General features: G+C 43.5%; 1 protein-coding gene and 1 long non-coding RNA gene across 4 annotated transcripts in view; one reads left to right on the plus strand and one right to left on the minus strand.

Moving 5' to 3' along the window:
- Window positions 1-653: 653 nt before the first annotated feature.
- Window positions 654-4,133, plus strand: LOC147370777 (uncharacterized). Its single transcript, XR_015166029.1, has 2 exons — window positions 654-1,430; window positions 4,072-4,133. It is a non-coding gene; the product is annotated as an uncharacterized LOC147370777 (long non-coding RNA).
- Window positions 4,134-9,851: 5,718 nt separating this feature from the next.
- RHOH (ras homolog family member H) overlaps window positions 9,852-19,754 on the minus strand; it is a 43,991-nt gene continuing 34,088 nt past the window's right edge. For all 3 annotated transcript variants that reach the window (XM_086406069.1, XM_086406071.1, XM_086406070.1), the window contains exons 2-3: window positions 14,309-14,435; window positions 9,852-14,009 (exon numbers count right to left, since the gene is read on the minus strand). In XM_086406069.1, the coding sequence (XP_086262195.1) occupies window positions 13,215-13,790 (576 nt within the window). In that variant the 5' untranslated portion in view covers window positions 13,791-14,009; window positions 14,309-14,435 and the 3' untranslated portion in view covers window positions 9,852-13,214. The remainder of the gene's footprint in view (window positions 14,010-14,308; window positions 14,436-19,754) is intronic.

Consider the following 19,754-nt stretch of genomic DNA (forward strand, 5'->3'; position numbering starts at 1 on the left):
TCAGCAGAATAAGGCACCAGAGTTTTCCTGTAAGAGGTAGTATTAGTAGCAGAAATGTTGGGGGTAGAAAGTTCACTTTGAAGTCCAGGAAGCCTCTTCCTGGGGAGCCAAAAGAAGCAATATAAAGGGAAAACAGAGACGGAGCCCAGGTTTGGTGAAAGAGGAAGGGGAGAACTCAATTATACAGGGTTTGACTGATGCCTCATGGAGGAAGTAAAGACTGCACAGGATGAGTAGAGGGACTGCCTAGAAGTAAGGCTTTCTTTCGGGAAATGCGCTGTATCTTTACACCCAGCAAACATGGTAGCCGTAACCCAGGGCAGGTTTTACACCTTAAGTCAGTTTCTTGTAAGCCTCATCTTTCACAGCATTTGGGAACCGTTGTCCCCCAGTCAGAGCTGCTGGTCACAGTCGAGTAGGCTGTTCACCAAACAAAACTCTAGGCAGAGGGGACAATGGAGACTGAAGACCCACACGTGCTGAGTTTGCCAAGCTCGGTGGGGCCGTGAGCACCCAGAGCAGGCGCCATTTTCTAATTCTCACACAGGTGCTCTGCAGGCTGGTTTCGCTGTACCGCCTGCATAACATTCTTTCTCTTCTGCTGCTTCCTCCTCTTCTATGGGGAGAGCGGACTATGGCAGAGAACGGTCTGGGAACACTGGCCAGACTCCTATCTCCCCTCCTCCCATTCCCTGACTCCACCCTTCCATCTCACCCTCATGCCTTTTCCAGAGCCTCTTACACACAGACTCTACTCTCTCAGAAAAAAAATAAATGAGGTTGAAGGAGAAAAATTATTCACTACATGACAAGTGTGCTTCTTCTACCAAGAGCACGAAGAACAAAACAGACCTCCCTCCTCCCCTCAACCCAAACCTCGAGGAGCGAAGAGAAAAGCTGTGAAAAAGGACAGCCCATAAACGGTGCCTGAGTAACAGCCACAGAATTGAAACCACAGGAGACCGCTGCCTTCTCCCACAGCTGTGGGGTGAGTCGGCTTGGCTGGCTTCCAGCTCACACACCTGCTGTAAGTCTTTCAGCCAGAATTGGCCCCAAGCGGATTCGAGCTTAATGCCCTCCCCTTGACATTAGGGGGAGATTTCAAGGTGTGGGAAATAGAGTGTTACCCCGTCAGTCAGCAAGCCTGGCTGACTTTCCCCACTTCGGGCTGTCCCCTCCTTCCCTGAGGGACTGGGCTTTTGCTGCCCTGGGTAGTTCCTTTGCTGAGGCCCCTGGTGGAGTTTGTGCCTCCAGTCTCGTTCCCACCAGAGCAAGCTAAAACCCAGAGCTTGACTTGGAGCAGAGGAGCAACTTGGCAGCCCAGGCCTTTTGACTTCAAGGAGACCCGGAGTCCACAGTCATCACCTTAACTCATCACTGACCAGGGGGATTTTTGCAGAAACTTATGCCTGTGGCCAGCAATTTGTTATGTAAGTGAATATTGAAACGTCTCCAGTTATCCAGTTAATAATGTTTGGGTAACAAAAGACATATCGATACATATTAATACGTCTCTGGTCAATAATGTGATAACAATGGTGAACACTTATGGTGTACATGTTACTTACCAAACACTTTCCATCCAATGCCTCACCTAATTCCCACAACCTGAGGTATTATGCTCTCCATTTCATAGATGAAATGAAACTCAGAAATATTACAAAGCTTGCTCAAGGTCACAGGTTCTGGCCAACTCCACCAACCCATCAAAACTGTCTCCTCCTTCTTTAGATACGATCATGTGGCAGACTGCTGTGGGCTTTCTTCAAGGGAAGAAGTCTCTAGGAGTCCGTTTGGAAGATTCACGCTTGATAGGAATGGCCAGATAATCAGACTAGAAAAGGGAAGAAAAGAATGTATGGCTAAATGTCAACTACACAGTTGTCTAACGGTCAACAGGGGATGGGGGAAGGAAGTGAGAGGGTGACTGGTTTCCCAGAACAAGTCTCAATCCCATTACAGTCTATCAGAAAGTTGTGCAGGTGTTTTATCAGGGGCATTGATTTTCTCCCCAGTAAGAGGTTTTGAATGACATCACACACAGAAAGAATCTGTCCCAGACCAGGTCTAAGACAACTTTTATTTCCAATGATATTATGATGAACATCACGTTATCTTTATGTATTCCAGGACTATCGAAATTTAATTATGTAAAAATAACATATAATCATGGTGTTACAGTAAACCTGAGAAAGTCAGGATCAACCTGTATGCCCGGCCTGTAACAGGTGCTTAGTAAATGTTTATTGAGAGAATGAATGGGCAAATGAATGAACTTTTCCAAACAGAGAAGGGACAAGTGAACTAGATCAAAGTTACTCAAACTGTGATCCAAAGACCAAGCAGGGCAGGTCTGCAAACTGTTACTGGACCACAGCAAGATGAGCAGAGAAATCAAGAGTATGTATTTAGAAAGTTTTTTAGCAATTCGATAATGTCTATTGAATCTACAAATAAAAACAGGACTTGCATTTTGTCTTTTTTTACTTCATTTTTTCCTATTAAATCTTTGTCTTTTCTTCTTATTCCACAAATTCATTGCACTTTTAAGCAGTATTGGTCTGCAACAACGGGAAATAAAGAAAAAGAAAAGGCCTTTTACCATCGTGATTTAATCAGATCACAGACCCACTGGAAAGGCCAGATGATTTTCTTACATGACAAGTTCCATTCTGAAAACCTGAAAGAGATGAGACTCTGAGTCTGTCCTACACAAACCTCCAGCCAGTCAGCTCTAACAGCAGACTTACCAAAGACTGTCATTCTTTGGAGGGGAGGGAAATAGAGGTGTCCACTCAAGGGTCCTCATCAAACAGCTTCTCAAAGCTCAGAGGTTCAGCGGCTCTCGTGCTCTCCTCCCTACCTCACCCCCAAGCTTCAGAATGAACCAGGGAGAATCAGAGACGTTAGCATCAAAGCGGAGCAAAATCCGAAGCTCTGTGTTGTGGCAGGATGGGGGTTTTCTTCCCCCCTCACTCTCTTTCCTTCCTCCTCAAGATCCCCTCCCAGCCCTTCCTGGGAGGAAGTCTGGTAAAATGGAAGAAAGTGACTGTGAGAGGCTAACATCAAATACTTCTGACAGGTGTCAATAGTAACCAAGGAAAGTTGTGTTTGTTTCATAACTGTTTCACTCGGAAGGGCTTAAGCCTCCCCTGGAGACCTTCTACATGGAGCCCAAGCCTGCAGGAAGGGCAGAGAAAGTAGAAAAAGATGGGATGACAGGGAAGGGAAAGATGGTCGAGAAGACCAGAGAAAAAAGAGCTGGATGGATGGTCGTTAAACTCTGTGATGAACTTACAGGTAGCTTGATAGGAAAGCAAGAACTCTCTGGACTTCATATCTGTCATACTAAGACTTTTCTTTCTAGGATTGGAGTTCCTACAGCACCCCCTCCCCAGTTATGTAACAGGAGCTAGAGTGTGAAACCGAACATGTGGAACCATTCTTGGAAGTGTAGTGTCAGGAGCATAAGCTTGCCCCACATAGCCTGGACTGAATCTTGACTCTTATGCAGGCTAGGTGTCTGACCTTGGGTAAGTTTCCTCATTTGTAAAATGGGGATAATAATATTAACTTCATCTTGGGTGCTTACAAGAAAATTAATTAACATACATAAAGCACATAGTGCCAGATAAATCTGTGGTTTTTACTACAGCTTTAAGCAAGGCCACACACACACACACACACACACACACACACACACGCTTCCCAAAGTTCAATAGATGCCCAGAGATGCAATTAACAAATATGTGGTTTCAGGTTCCTGGGAAAAATCTGAAGTAGTTACCATGCTGCTTTACATACAACAGCATAGGAGTATGTATATTCATTAATATGCTGGCATTGAAAGCTGTTCCCAATATAGAAATATTTAAAAGGTAGATTGGAAATCAGATTGTACCTTATGATCCCATTTTTGCAAAGATACACACATATATAAGAAAAATTCTGGAGGGGTAAATACAAAAAAAATCGTTTAACAGTGATTATCAGTGTTATCAATAATAATTAAAACAGTAATTTTAATTATTGTCTTTTGTTTTGCTTTTTTCTAATTTTTTTAAATAACAGGCATGCAATACTTGTATAATCTGGGAAGATAGGCATAGAAATACATATCTTGGCTTCCCTGGTGGCTCAGTGGTAAAGAATCTGCCTGCCAATACAGGAGACACGGATTACATCCCCAATCCAGGAAGATGCCACATGCCGAGGAAGAGCAAAGTCCATGTGCCACAACTATTGAGCCTGTGCTCTAGAATCCAGGAGCTGAAACTACTGAGCCCACGTGCCACAAATACTGAAGCCCACTCGCCCGAGAGTCCGTGCTCCACAACGAGAGAAGCCACCGCAGTGAGAAGTTGGTGCACCACACTAGAGAGGAACCCCCACTCGCCACAGCTAGAGAAAAGCCCGCGCAGCAACGAAGACCCAGTGCAGTCAAAAATAAATAAAACTTGTATTAAAAAAAAAAAGAAATACATATCTATGTCAAGAATCTCTTTCCTTTATGACTCTTTTAACCTGTCCTGACCAGGCTGGTTTGCTGATTTCCCTTCTGAGCATTTGGGTGGAGGAAGGGAGAGTGTGTCTCTGGTTTCCCCTGAACCCATGAAAGCCCAGCTCTGAGTTGTTCAGGGCTCATAGTTCTGGTTGTTGAGCTTGTTAGTAGCATGCAAGGCAGCGCTGCTGACTGGCTGCTGTGTCTTACACCTTCCTGCTCCTCTACTGTTTCTGGTTTCACGTGTTGGCCTTTCCCTCTGACATTTTCTTTTTTTTTTTTAATCACCTGCCAATGTCCCTGACATTTTAAGCAGAGAGTAAACCTTTAAAATTCCATCATTGAAACCTGAAACAAATAGACACAGAGCCCAAATCTCAAAGGCAGAGCTTGGGAGGTCTGAGGCCTGAGGGAAGATGGAAGAGCTCCTCAGGGCCAAGACCTGGCCTCTAAGTCTCAGCTTTGCCTGCAGCTCTGTGTCTTGGGCAACTACGAGAGTCAGTTTCTTCATCTGCAAAGTGATAAGCTTGGGCCAAATCCTCCCTGAGATTTCTTCCAACTCCAAAAATGTGAGTCTAGTAATAGCACATTAATAATAATATAATAATTATAATATAATATATAAACAGTGATACTATACAGTAAAATAATTAAAATAGTAAGACAAAAATAATAGAGAACACAAGAAAATGTTCCAACCATGTTGCTTTAGATATTAGACCCTCAACAGAAGCATATACACTAACAGAAGGAGAGAATAAAAAAAGTTAGTGTGAGTTTGCATGCAGTGTACAGAGAATTAGTGCAAATATGGTGTGGACCTGGACAGATAATTTCCTTCTTTCAGACTTTTCAATTTGTTGCTCAGAGGCAAACACATAGAAGTGGGTTCAATTTTTTTAATGTGTTCTAATAATAAAGATGATACTATTAGCGAGCTGGGCTTAGAAGGGACCTCACTTCTGGACAGTAACTGTGCACAGCCTAGACACATCACATCACCTTCCTGGCTCTCATTTCTCTCTCACTTCTTCACAGGGTCATCTTGAGCCTCAGATGAAATCCTGATAGAGTGGAAAAAACAGGAGTTCAGAACCAAGAGATCTAAGCACAATCCTGATTTTGCCAAACATTAGCTAGATGTACATAGATGGGGTCATTTAACCTTCCCCTATAGTCAAAAACCACCACCACCACCATAGTCAAAGCTATGGTTTTTCTAGTATCATGTATGGATGACCGAGTTGGACCATAAAGACAGCTGAGTCCTGAAGAACTGATGCTTTTGAACTGTGATGCTGGAGAAGACTCCTGAAAGTCCCTTGGATTGCGAGGAGATCAAATCAGTCAGTCCTAAAGAAAATCAATCCTGAATATTTACTGGAAGGACTGACACTGAAGCTGAAGTTCCAATACTTTGGCCACCTGATGCGAAGAGTTGACTCATTGGAAAAGACTCTGATGCTGGGAAAGATTGAGGGCAAGAGAAGGGGGCAGCAGAGGATGAGATGGTTAGCTGGCATTACCGACTCAATGGGCATGAATTTGAGCAAACTCCAGGAGATAGTGGATGACAGAGGAGCCTGGTGTGCTGCAATCCATGAGGTTGCAGAGTCAGACACGACTTAGCAACTGAACAACAGCAGCAACCTTCCTGAGTCTTAGCTTCCTGGCCTGTAAAATGGGCCAAATAATAACACACAGCATTATTGTGAGGTCCTGGGAGAAAATGTACACAAAGTTAGAGATTGCTAAGCAAACACTGGCGATTAGTACCATAAGACATGGAAAGGCACTTTGGACACATTTAAAGTGCTCCATGAATGAATGTGTGGGATGGTGATCATGGAGACTGATTCACTCAGGAAATAGAGGTCAGGGTCTACTATTAGCATGGCCCCATTTCAGATGCTGGAGCAACCAGAGATGGGTGACAGGGGTACCTGGCTGCAGAGAGAAATGATGACGAGGAAGAGAAAATGGGGAGGGAGAGATATATTTGAGAAGTACATACGTGCAGTGATTTATTGAAGACTTTCTGAAACCTTAAAAAAAAATAGCTTCAATCAAAATCCTCAGTAAGTCTTTAGTTCCCTGAAATGACGGCTTTACCATCCAACAACTGCCCTTCGGTTAATTCCAGTGACTCACTCGTAAATTACACCCCTGCCTGTTTCCCTCTGCATGAAAGTTCCACAGACAGAAGACAGATTGGGCATCTTGCTATGCTTTATTTAAACAACACGGCCATAAAGGGCAAAGTACTTCAACTGGATCAGTAGATGGGCTCTAGTGTGCTATAACCTTGCTCTTTCTCAAGCCTGTGCCACCATACATGCACCAACTCTTGAAATAGGTCCACAGAGTACAGCAGGCAAGCTCTTGGCACTCCTTTGTGGCCTATCTCTTCTATGAGTTCTAAGTCATTTCCTTCCTTGTTTTCAGAATCCGTTGGAAACCACTTGCCTGTGTAAGCTCCCAGCATCAACCTGCTTCTGTAAACCATGTCACTTTTCTGAGCCAGTCTGCTAATTCATTTTTTGGAACTGATTCCAACGGGGTTGGAACTGCCAGATGGGCTGGAATCCCCAGTTAAGTCTCACTTCTGGAGGGAACGGTGTTGAACACTGATTACTGTGAAAAGCATGAGTGTCCCTTTTTTGAGGCCAGCAAAGTTAAGTTTGCTCTCTTTTTCAGAGGGGTGGTTCATTTTTAAACAATGCAGTCTGTCTACGTCAGCCAGACTTCTCCTCACTTCAGAGAATAAACTACCAAATGTCCTCTCTCTGTCTTCCTAATTTGTTTCTTTATAGCATTGGTCATACATCCACATTTATCAGATTTGTTTACGTAGTTATTATCTGCACATACGTAGCTATCCCTACCTAACTAGATCCTAAACTCCACAGAAGCAGTAGCTTTGGCTATTTTCAGTCTTGGTGCTAAGAAGGTCATGGTCCAATGGGGCATGGAAACATAAACACATAATTATGAAATAACATTATAAATCCAGTGATGGAGAAATGCTCAGATCTATATCTCTTTTAGTGATGGAGTTCTCTACTTTCTTTGACTCACCCCTTTTAAAGAACATCAAGGTTTAGTTGCTCGGTCATGTCCAATTATTTGTGACCCCACGGACTGTAGCCTGCCAGGCTCTTCTATCCATGGACTTCTCCAAGCAAGAATACTGGAGTGGGTAGCCATTCTCTTCTCCAGGGGATCTTCCCGACCCAGGAATCAAACTCAGGTCTCCTGCATTGCAGGCAGATTCTTAACTGTCTGAGCCATCAGGGAAGCATAAGGAGCCTAGTAAATGATGAATAAATGAATAAGGGATTGAAGGCTCTGTTGATACCTTCAGTAAGGCACTGAAAGTCATCTGTTTTGTGCTAAGAAAGAGTACTATAAATTACAAAGTACAGGAAACCTGGATTGAAAAGTGAGCTTATGAAAAGTGAACAAGTGAAACAAAACCCCTGTACTCATGAAGCTGAGAGGAAGAGAATCCAAAGGGTGGTAGCGAGAATGAGGTGGACCTTGTCTGCCACAAGCTCATAGAGCTTTGGTAAGGTCATTTAACAGTCCAGGATTATAATGTCTTTGTCCACTGAAGAGCAGATCCAGCTCTGAGATACACAATACGCCAACTGAATGATACAGCTGCCATTTGTTGGAAACTTACTATGTGCCAGTCATACTGCAGCCTTTACCTGTATTCATTCTTTTCTTTAATCCTTGCCACCTTCTGATACTCTTTTTTCCATTTTACAGATGAGGAAATTGATGCACAGAGAGGGGAGTTAACTTGCACAAGGCTGCAAGGCTAGTGAGTGGCAGAGCTGGAACTCAAATTCTGGTAATTTGACTGTACAACCTGAACTTTAAAAAAAAAAAAAATAATAATCTGTTTAAATTACGAAATACATCAGGCACACAAGAGTGCATAAAACACATAAGAAGAGTTTTGAGTGCTCACTGACTGCCAGCACATACAGATGACCTTGAATATTTGGTGAGTATACCAGCCAAAATCCCATAGGAAACCAAATTTATTCCAGATGGTTCAGATGAAGAGATGTGAATGAAAGCACTACTGGGAGAGGTCTGGATTAAGGCAACATCCCAAGACTAGCACCAGCAGGACCTCCTATACGACTGAGACAGAGAGAGGAAATACAGTCCAGAGGCCCTGTGGAGACATGGCGAAGCTGCTCAGCAGCGGGGAGGGACTCTATGGACAAGCATCACCCAGGCAGGAAAAAAAAGGAAAAAACACCCAACTATTCTCTTATTCTACCCTCTGACTTCCAGACAGAGTCTCCCAGCAGCTGCATCCAAACGAAAGCCAGCCAGGAAGAGACCCTGGGTGATGCAGTCCAAGGGTTAGCCTCTCAGCCACAGGGGAGGGCAGTCAAGGGTGAAAAATGGAGACGGGGGAGTAGGGACAACCAGCAGAGACCACCACGAGCATGTGATAGGAACAATCTGAGACTTTCTCATAGGAAAAGTGACAAAAGGAAGCTCACGAAGGAAGACTGCCAAGCCCTAACCATCCGCATGTAACAAGAGTCATTTTCACCATCTTAGCTAAGGTAGCAAGTGTAATGAGCATTAAATATAATTCACTGTATAATTTTTAACTGGTGGAGTTTAATTACACCAAAATTACACTTTGAAAAGTAAAGATGCAAGGAAAATATCTCTATGTATTAGTCTGAGCCTCGGTTTCTCATCAAAAGAAAGAGAATAATATCTACCTTATGAGTAGTTCTGAGGATTTAATTAGATGGTGTATGTAAAGTTTGGCCTAGCACAAACTTGGAACCAGTAGGAATCAAATATAGTTTGTTGCTATTATCATTATGTGCCATTTTACTCATCTTATTCTATTTAGCCCTGCTACAAACAGCACCTGCTTCTGTGTAATTTCCCATTATGTGGCCCAGTATCAACAAGTCCTAGAATATTCTGATCAGACCTAGATTCTTCAGCCCATGTATCTGCACAGAGATCCACCCAAACCATGAAAACAGCCATGAACCATAGTTCACAGACAGAAAACATTTCCACAGTCACTACTGTATGAATTCTTAGAGAAATCCAGGAATTAGTATCTGTTTTAATTTAGAGAAACTGAGGCTGAAAGACACATGACCCAGACTTTGTGACTCCAAAATCTGTCACAACCATCTGCCTCTTAACTTCCATGTTATGGTGGTCTATCTACCACTAAGGATTAAGTTCTATGTCAGGACATGGACACCTTTGTAAATGATGGTGCTCCATGCCTTAGATGGGTCCCTTTCTCATTGCCAGGAAGAAAAATAAAAAGGCAAGACAAAGATCAGACTTGGAATATTTTATTAAAAGTCAGCTTTAAAATACAGGCCACTTGACTGGTAGAGCTGGGGCCTACAAGGTTATATGAGATCACATGTGGCAAAGACATTCAGTCAGGCTGCTCTCGACACGGCGGTTTTGAGCACAGCTTTGAAGTTCAGCAAACACACTTGAGACTCCTGGTGCTGCTACTCACCTGCTGTGGGGCCTTGGACTCATCAGTCAGTGTGCTGGGCCTCGGTTTCCCCACATAAGATGGTACTCACACCACGTGGTGAGACAACACTTGAGTGTTTAGCACAGGACCTAGCATTTCCAAAGCCCTCAACAAATTATAACTGTTGGAATGCTTTCTACTCTCTTGTCACTCAGCCTAATTTCATTGCACTAGCTTCTACCAGCCCATTTTGTCAGTATAAAGGAAGAGAAAATAGGATGAGTTATTCAACCACTCAAACCAACTCTTTTCAATGTAAACAAGAACATATTTAATGTTGCTACGTGGGATGGTTAAGAATCAACAATTTTAAGAATTAATTTAAGAAAAAAATAAAAGTCCTGCAAGTTTTGAAGTGTAAGAAACACATACTGGAGTCCAGGCAGGAGAAACAGATATACAGTCACACAGAACATTCACGCAGAATACACTGCATGAATTCTAACAAAATGACCTATTTCCACTCCTTTCCCTCCCCAACCTTCACCCCCACAGGGTGGGGTTCCTTCCCATAACCACTTTCAACACAAGAGCCCAATTCTTGTCCTTCTCTCCAGTTCAACACGACTGTGTTCAGCTGCAATTCTTTCCCTGAGCTGGGCGCTGGGAACCCTAAGGAGGTGGCTCTGACTTCAAGCACTATCATCTAGCAGGGGAGACAGACACCAGTTGGCCTCAGTTTCTGCCAGGTCCCATCACTGGCGAGGGTTTCCACATAGATTCCTATTCTCAGATAAGAGGGTTCCCAGAGGAAGTCCTTGAGTTTGGCCCCAGCCAACAGGCAGGGGACTCATCCATGTGCCCAGGCGAAGGCAAAGTCATTGGACTGTGTCTTTCTGGACTTCCCTTCCTCCACTGCTTCCACTGTGGAATCATTTCCTCTTCCCTCACTTAGAGTCAGTTGCCCTTCCTGTTTTCAGATCCCTACCTCCACCACCCGTCATCCCACAAATCTCCCTTCCATAAGAAAGAAAGAAAAGCTTGAAAACAGCCAATTTTGTCATTAGAAATTTATTCCTGCTATCACAGTAAATGGGGCTTCCCTGGTGGCTCAGAAGACAAAGAATCTGCTTGCAGTGTGGGAAACACAGCTTGGATCCCTGGGTTGGAAGATCCATGGAGAAGGGAACGGTACCCCACTCTAGTATTCTTGCTTGGAGAATTCCATGGACAGAGGAGCCTGGCAGACTACAGTCCATGGGGTTGGAGAGAGTCGGACATGACTGAGCAATACCTCCCACCCTAAAGACTGGCCCTGAAGGAAAACCTGCATGAGTTAAGACCATTTGCGATTGTTGGAGAAGAGGAGGGATGTCAACAAGCATATCAGGAGGAGATGTGCTCCCATCACTGCCCCTGCCTGGCCAGCTTTGAAGGCCTCCACTCCCTGGATGCCCAACATAGAAAGTTGGATAGAGTAGCTCTCATGTCACGGGAAACAGGTAACACAGAGGCGACGACAAGCCATGGGACTGGAGAGCGAGAGCTGGCGCTGCCGGGTACAGGCAGATGTGTCTGCCCCAGGGAACTGAGGGAATCTCGGACTCAAAGACTCAGACCCCGGGTCTGAGTCTCCTTACTGGAGGTGGATGAGAGAAGAGGAACAAGAGAGAAGGCAGTGTAAAGATGAGCACACTTTTGATTTTGACACTGACTAGTGCCATAAAGAATTGACCACATAAGGAAACTAGAAAATTGGTTTGGTCAGGTCAGTGTAAGTCTAATCACAGCCATTTATGCCAGCTGCCTTACCACTGGTGTGTGCTGCACCATAACAATGATGGACTTTAATAAACATGGTTCAGAGGAGTTCTAGGTTTTATTTGAATAAGTAAGTAAATGCAATATGAGGGTTCCAGGCTTTACAATTTCTTAAGTTACATAGTGCTCTGTTTTCAGCTTAATAGATGGTTAATACTGTTGCTTTTAAGCTATGAGATAGAATGGTGGGGGGATGTTCCTATTGATTCAGTATTTCCCCTGATAACTTTGTATTACAATTGCTATACAGTTTTCCTGTTACCTGTCCTTGGAATTTGTGCTTTTTTTTTTCCACTCAGATGTTTCATACTCAAGAAATAGTAAAAGCTATAAACTCCCTTTTTCCCTTTAAACACATATCATTCATGTAGACACTGCCCCAATTATTCTGATTAGACCCTAAAATTAATGAATTATGTTGCCATGCTAGCTCAGTTTAGAGCTCAAACAACAAATTTATTATGGATAACTTTGAGCCTGCTCTTTCATAAGACCTACAATAAGTTAGGAAGCAGGCAAAGTGCAGCAGATTCTGAAATGAAAGTAAGACTTCCTCACATCTGTTCCAAGTTCTGCTGCTATCACTTACGGCAGTCTGATTCTCTACCTGATAAGTTTTCCTTCAATCTGTTTCAGTGAATGACAGAATACTTAGTGCATAATTGAAATTCTTTGGGTGAAAGGCAATACCATAAGAAATAGTTTTTTTCAATAATTACAGACATAAAATGATAGTCATTTAAAAATCATTAGGCAGTATTATAGTAACCTTATGTCATTTAACTTTATTTTATATATATAACCTTGAATAACAAATGAGTGGAAAATTAATTGCAAGGATCAGTTTACAGTGATTTTAAAATTGGTTACCTAATAAAATCTAACAGGCAAGTGTGATTTCAACAAAATTAGTACTTCAGGTGAAAATGCTAACATTATGAACATATGTCAGAGCCCTGTAAGGTCATTTCACTCACACATCAGTTTGTGAGTACGGAGGAAAAGACTTTCCAAGTGTAAAAACTAATTATATACAAATGCTGTTCATTTGTTATTATTTAAATAAACTGTGTCTTTAAATATGGTATTCTTTGGAAAACTCACTTCATTGTCCAAAATTGTGGAGACCACTTTGGTTTTTGAATCAAAGATGAAATAGTCATTACAGTGTCCCAAATAATCTTCTAATTGTACTGGACAAAGAGTTCATTCGTAGAGTACATATTATAAAAAATATCCAGTGGCCAAGTCCCATCAACAACTGTATCCTATCGTAAAAGCCAGTCAGGCCATGCCCAGAAAGAGCAACAGTCCTTTGCTGGCTTGCCTGCTCTCTCTGTCCCAGCTGGTCTTTGTGGTGAGTAAGTCAATGTGGGATGAAGTCTCTGGAGTTTAGAGGATCTTGCACTCGTTGATAGAGAAGAACCTCCTTCTGTTTCGTCTCCTGGCTTGGTTGACAGCAGTTCGGACGGCACATTCAAATACCTGCTGGACGCCCCGGTTGCTGAGGGCCGAGCACTCCAGGTAGCCTTTGGCTCTCACATCCTGGGCCAGTCTCTTTCCTTCGATGGCATTGACGCAGGAGGCCCGATGGGGCCCCACCTCCCGCTGGTCCGTCTGGGTGGCCACCACCAGCACCGGGGTGCAGGGCAGGTTGCTCCTGACTTCACCGATCCACTTGTTCTTCAGGTTCAGGAAGGAGTTGTGGTTGGCCACGGAGTAGCACATCAGCACCACGTCTGCCTGCTGGTAGGACAGAGGGCGGATGCTCCTGAAGGCATCGTTGCCGGCCGTGTCCCAGAGGCCCAGGCTGATTTGGATCCCGTCCATGAAGACGTCTACACCTGTATTTTCATATACTGTAGGCTTATAAGCCTCAGGGAAGGTTTCCGAGGTGAAACGTACCAGCAGAGACGTTTTCCCCACAGCAGAGTCTCCCACCAACACACACTTGATGGAACTCAGCATCTTCGCGGCCCAGACTCCTAGTTACAAGTTCAGAATCCTGAGGAAGACAGCCCTCAGTGGGCTACTGAGACAGACGCCATTCGACACGAGGGGGAAGGACAACCAGACAGCTTTGTGTTCTCAGGACCTCTGACAGCCGCTTGCAGGATGTTACTTTTTCTGGGCCATCCAAGGGAGACACACAGTCTACTTTGAAAGTATCCAAAGGCTGGTGTTCAACTGGAACAAGGAAGAGAAGTGGAGAAATTGAGTCTTTTCCCCCTTTTTTGATGACAGGGATCTTCCTCATTGGCAAACAGATTAATGAGGGGTCCCATCTCTGTGGAGCCGCCCGACCCCGCTTGTCTAAGCCACTCTTACCCCAGCAGCGAAAGCTTGAATCTGTTATACCCCAGCATTGGAACCCACAACTCCACCCAGTCAAAAAGCAGAAGCTGATTTGATCTCTAAAATCAGCCCAGCGATAAAAATACAAGCAGCCGCTCTGGCAGCAACATGAAAAAGACCTCAGTAGCAACCTGGTGTGAATGAGACGTGTTCAAACAGCTCTCTCTCTCTCTGGCCTTCTGCTCCAAGAAGTGGGGACCACAGCTGACAGAGGTCTCCGCCGCTTCAGTTTCTAATGGATCCCAGCCACTCTGGAAACTGCAAAAGAGAGCAATGTGATGAGCCTCAGATACCATGAGCACTTCCTTTCATTTATTGATTTATCAGCCAGTGTTTGATTTATGAGGGAATTTGTACCAAGGTCAGAGGGAAGAAATCACCAAAACTTTTAAAATTTGCTGTGGTTTTTCCCTTGAGGTGTTTCCAAAAACTGGCTACAAATGTAATGGAAAGGGCACAGTCCTTGGCATTTTCTGCATCTCAAGTCAGACTCCATTACCTGTGCAACGATACGGCTTTGCTTAATCGGTAGACCCAGTTTAGTCATCTGCAAGATTGTGATAAATTTAGGAACAACTTCTCAGAGATCTTGTGGGGATAAAATTGTTTCTCTCTTTTCTGGACAGCTACTTATATATCAGGAACTCTGCTAGGCTTCTGGTTAAACAAAATAACTTGCTTAAAAGCAGCTGTATTCAGTGCCTGTCACTTAAACAAGGCCGCATAAATATGGCGGCATCTAAATTTCATGAAAGGGTCAAATAAATTCTCATTCACTGCAGGTGAAAGGGCTCCAGACGATGAGATCAGCCTGGAGACGGTATCCTGTCTGCTGAAGGACATCATCACAAGGCAGCCCGGCTTCAGATGAGGGAAAGGTCTTTTGGGCCAAACTTCAAAGTAAAGGTTATTAATACAATCTGGGCTTATAACCTCCTCCACTGGCAATCTTCCTGACAGGTCACATGTAAAGTAATGTAAAACAGATCTATAGGATATGTCCGCTTCAAAACATAATTTTTAAAAATCACTCATCTAAATTCAGACATTCCCCTCCAAGACATTTTTATCCTTGTCCACCTACAGTCTCTGTTTAATAAGACATAATAACCTTTACAGTTTTCCCTGGTAGCTTAACTGGTAAAGAATCTGCCAACAATGAAGGAGACCCCGGTTTGATTCCTGGGTTGGGAAGATCCCCTGAAGAAGGTATAGCTACCCACTCCAGTATTCTTGGGCTTCCCTGGTGGCTCAGACGGTAAAGAATCCACCTGCAGTGTGAGAGATCTGGGTTCAATCCCTGAGTTAGGAAGATGCCCTGGAGGAGGGCATGGCAACCCACTCCAGTATTCTTGCCTGGAGAATCCCCATAGACAGAGGAGCCGGGCGGGCTGCAGTCCATGGGGTTGCAAAGACTCAGACATGACTGAGTGACTAAGCACAGCACAGCAGCCTTTACAAACGAGTTGATCACATAAATAATTCACATGATTTTCACATATTCACTTTTACCACACATAAGCTGGGTAACCTTGGGCAAGTTACTTAACCTCTCTGAGCCTTGCTTTCTTCATTAAGATGAAAATAATAAAGGCAATTTCTTGATGGAATTATTGTAACAATTCAGTATATGGAGAGTCTGGCTTAGCACAGAACATGGCACATGGAATCTATGGGCAGGCACCATATTTTTCAACTTCTACTACTGTTTATTTAAAATGCCAAATATTGACTGTCCAAGTGTAGGGGATGGGATGTCAGATATTCAGCCAGACTTTAAAGACTCCACATCGAATCATTCTCATACACCATGGTCCTGGACACCTCTTTGTCACCAGACCTTTGAGTAAGGTCCCCTTAGGAGCTCCCTGGGTCTCAGACTTTAGCTCCTTAAACCTATGGATGATTTAAATGAAGCAATTGTGACCTCCTCATTACTGAGTCCATTATCAAGACTTAAGACATGTTTCAAGTTTGATGTCGACCCCAATGTAGTAGGACCAGGACCAAGAAAAATATGCATGTGTCAGGTATTTTGGTTATTAAATAATTTCTAAGAGATTGAATAAAGTCAAATTTCCTGAGTATATATCTACAAAAGGAAGTTGCTGAGGCAAAACTGTTAAGAATGCAGGCTCTAAAATCAGGTACATATGGAATTGAATCTGAACTGACCAACTGATTACCTGTGCTGTGAACTTAGAAGAGTTTTTTAACCTCCCTAAGCCTCAATTTCCCTCTTTGTAAAATGTGATGTGATAATACCTATTAACACTGAGCTGTTGAGAGTATTAAATGTGATTAAATATATAAAATCCTTAGCATAGTACATCACGTAGTACATCAATATGTACATAGTACATACTGCAAGTACATAGTCACCACATAGAAAACACAATAAACAGTCCTTATTACTAAAATTATTGTTGAACAGGAATTACTAAATATAATAATCAGTTCAGTTCAGCCGCTCAGTCATGTCCAATTCTGCGACCCCATGGACTGCAGCACGTCAGGCTTCCCTGTTCATCGCCAGCTCCTGGAGCTTGCTCAAACTCATATCTATCGAGTCAGTGATGCCATCCAATCATCTCATCAAATATAATAATAAGCAATTTTATATCGTCAGTGGGGAATTCAAAGTAGCACTAAAAAGGTTTCTGTGGCAAAGGGTGCTCTAAGAGTCTTATACACAGCTGTGACTACAATACATATATATTCTACAAAATATATATTCTTCTTGTAGCGTATTGGAAAAGACCCTGATGCTGGGAAAGATTGAAGGCAGGAGGAGAAGGGGACAACAGAGGATTAAATGGTTGGATGGCATCACTGCCTCAATGGACATGAGTTTGAACAAGGTCCAGGAGTTGCTGATGAACAGGGAAGCCTCGCACGCTGCGGTACACGGAATTGCAAAGAGTCGCACAGAGTCGGACACGACTGAAGCGACTTAGCAGCAGCAGCAGCAGCAGCAGCAAACATGACTGACTGAACTGAACTGAGCATAAAAATAAAATATGATATGAACAAAGAAATTTGTGCCTCAGCTTTGCCACTCAGAGTCCGAAGACTCAGACTGGAGAAAAAAGCTCTGTTCAGTCAAGTGACCTTTATTCCCAGGCAGTTCTGGCACTAAGAGGCACATCAAACCAGCTCTCAGGGCCTCAGTTTCCCAAATCATAAAGTGATTGGACAAGATTAGCTCTCTGCAGGTCTATGGAAACTGAGGTCAAAGGAGAAAGCTTTATAGCCTGCAGCACATATACAATTGCATAACTCCATATTATTCCAGAGCACCAGTGTAGCAGCAAAGACAGATGACAAAACTTGATGACATGTGTAGCCTTTGGCAGATGGCTAAATATGGATCTAGGAGAGGAGTAGTGGGAGGAGTTATGGTCTAAACTAGAGCAACATCCTATACAGATATGATAGATCACCTTCAGGTGATGCCCACAACAGGGCCACTACAGGTCACTACATAATGTGTGGAAGTTTGACTGGCTTTATTTCAGTGGAAAATTTCACCTGAAGAGAAAGATTCTCCTCAAAGGAGCTCTGGGTGAAAAATAGAAGCAGGTTTTCAACAATATTTCGCTAGTGGCTAATTGGCAGGGGTGCTCCAATTTTATGTCAGTCAGTACGGAGGATTTACCAAAAGTGACTTCAGATAGCATCGTGAGTGACCCTTCTAGGACTTAAGTCAGATTGGAATTAATGAACCTTCAAGTCCAGAGCCTCTCAGGTCTCAGTAACCTCCCTCTCTCCTCTTTCCAAAGTTTCACAGAAAAGATGCTCTCCCCAGAGCCCCATGGTTCACACACAGAGATAGGAAAAAGGCAGGGAGGCTTCATCTTGCAAAGTCAATAGCATCTATCATAGCAAAGGCACAGAGACAGAAAAAACGGAGGGCTTAGAGATGACGAATCCTGGTCCATTCTATCTTCTGGAGGGCTTTCTAGTAGGAAAGCCTCATTTCACTTTAGCCTCAGTTCTCATCCCAACTACCGTACACTTTCCACTATCATTCTTTCTTCAGACACATTCTCCGGTACTCTGTTTTCCAAGGAAGACTCACTCCTCCAACTGCTACCTCTTCTTGAAAAATCTTTGATCACCTGACCAGCTGCTAGATCAGATATCCCCTCTGTGTTGCCATAATACCCCCCTGTGCCTCCATCATCACACTGCTCACATGTTTGGTCCTCCTGCACGTCTCCCTCACCTGAAAAACTGGAATGAGAGCTTTCTCACAGGGAGTTCATAAGGACCAGATGGAAATGATAACAACACAGCAATAATCGATGCTTGTACTTTTATAAGACTTTGTACATCCAAGAATACCTCTTGATTGTCTTATGAGAAAGTTCCTTCATAATGATAGAGCATAAAAAATAATAATCTAAAAAAGAAAAACAATAATAGACAATATAAACTATTGCTTAGAAAAACAAAATAAAACTAAGATGAAATCATGACTCATTGGCTAATAATTGTTACTGCACATTTTAGGTTATCTGGGCTTTGATTGAGGTGGCTTACTTCAAAATGCTGATGTACTCAGTCGCTCTGCTGCTGCTAAGTCACTTCAGTCGTGTCCAACTCTGTGCGACCCCATAGACGGAAGCCGACCAGGCTCCCCTGTCCCTGGGATTCTCCAGGCAAGAGCACTGGAGTGGGTTGCCATTTCCTTCTCCAATGCATGAAAGGGAAAAGTGTAAGTGAAGTCGCTCAGTCGTGTCCGACTCTTCTCGACCCCATGGACTGCAGCCTACCAGGCTCCTCCATCCACAGGACTTTCCAGGCAAGAGTACTGGCTGGAGTAGGGTGCCATTGCCTTCTCCCTCAGTCGCTCAGTCATGTCCAAATCTTTGCGACCTAGTAGCCTGCCAGGCTCCTCTATCCATGGGAATTCTCCAGGCAGAAATACTGGAGTGGGTTGCCATGCCCTCCTCCAGGGGATCTTCCCAACCCAGGGATCAAACCCAGATCTCCCACACTGCAGATGGATTCTTTACCATCTGAGCCACCAGGGAAGCCAAAATACTGATAAAAACTCTTTTATTTTTTTTTTTTTAAAGATGAATCCATGGCAGCCATCAGCTGAGGATGGCCTGTCAATTACAGAGAATACATCTGAATGTCATCCTTCTTAAAAGAGTTTTGGGCAAAGGACCTGCTCCGGCAGCAGCCAATTCATTCATTAAGGCAATTGCTTCTGCCGTGTATCTAGCACGTAGATGATTAGGAAATCATCATGCTTCTCAGTAACTCATCTCCTGCCAGTGCCTTTGCTCCATGTCCCCCCAGCAGCCTGGCAGGGACAACACAGCAAGAGCAGGCCCTGCTGGGGATGGATGAACGAATCCAAGTATGGGGAGTTGGGCGTGGGGGCTGGTGCTTCATTTCATTTTGTTTTCTTCTGGGAAAAGAGAAGGCATTCAAAAATTTAAAGTAACTTCATAGAGGAAAAGTAGAGTCACTTCTAAACTTTCTCAATCCAAATTCTCACTCAGTTTCATTCACTAGTAAATATACACTTTATATATCTTCTAAACATTGTTTTCAACATAA

The sequence above is a fragment of the Bos grunniens genome, chromosome 6 (assembly GCF_055505025.1).
Source record: "Bos grunniens cultivar Pamir isolate PY7600 chromosome 6, Bosgru_T2T1.0, whole genome shotgun sequence".
NCBI classification, from domain to species: Eukaryota; Metazoa; Chordata; class Mammalia; order Artiodactyla; family Bovidae; genus Bos; species Bos grunniens.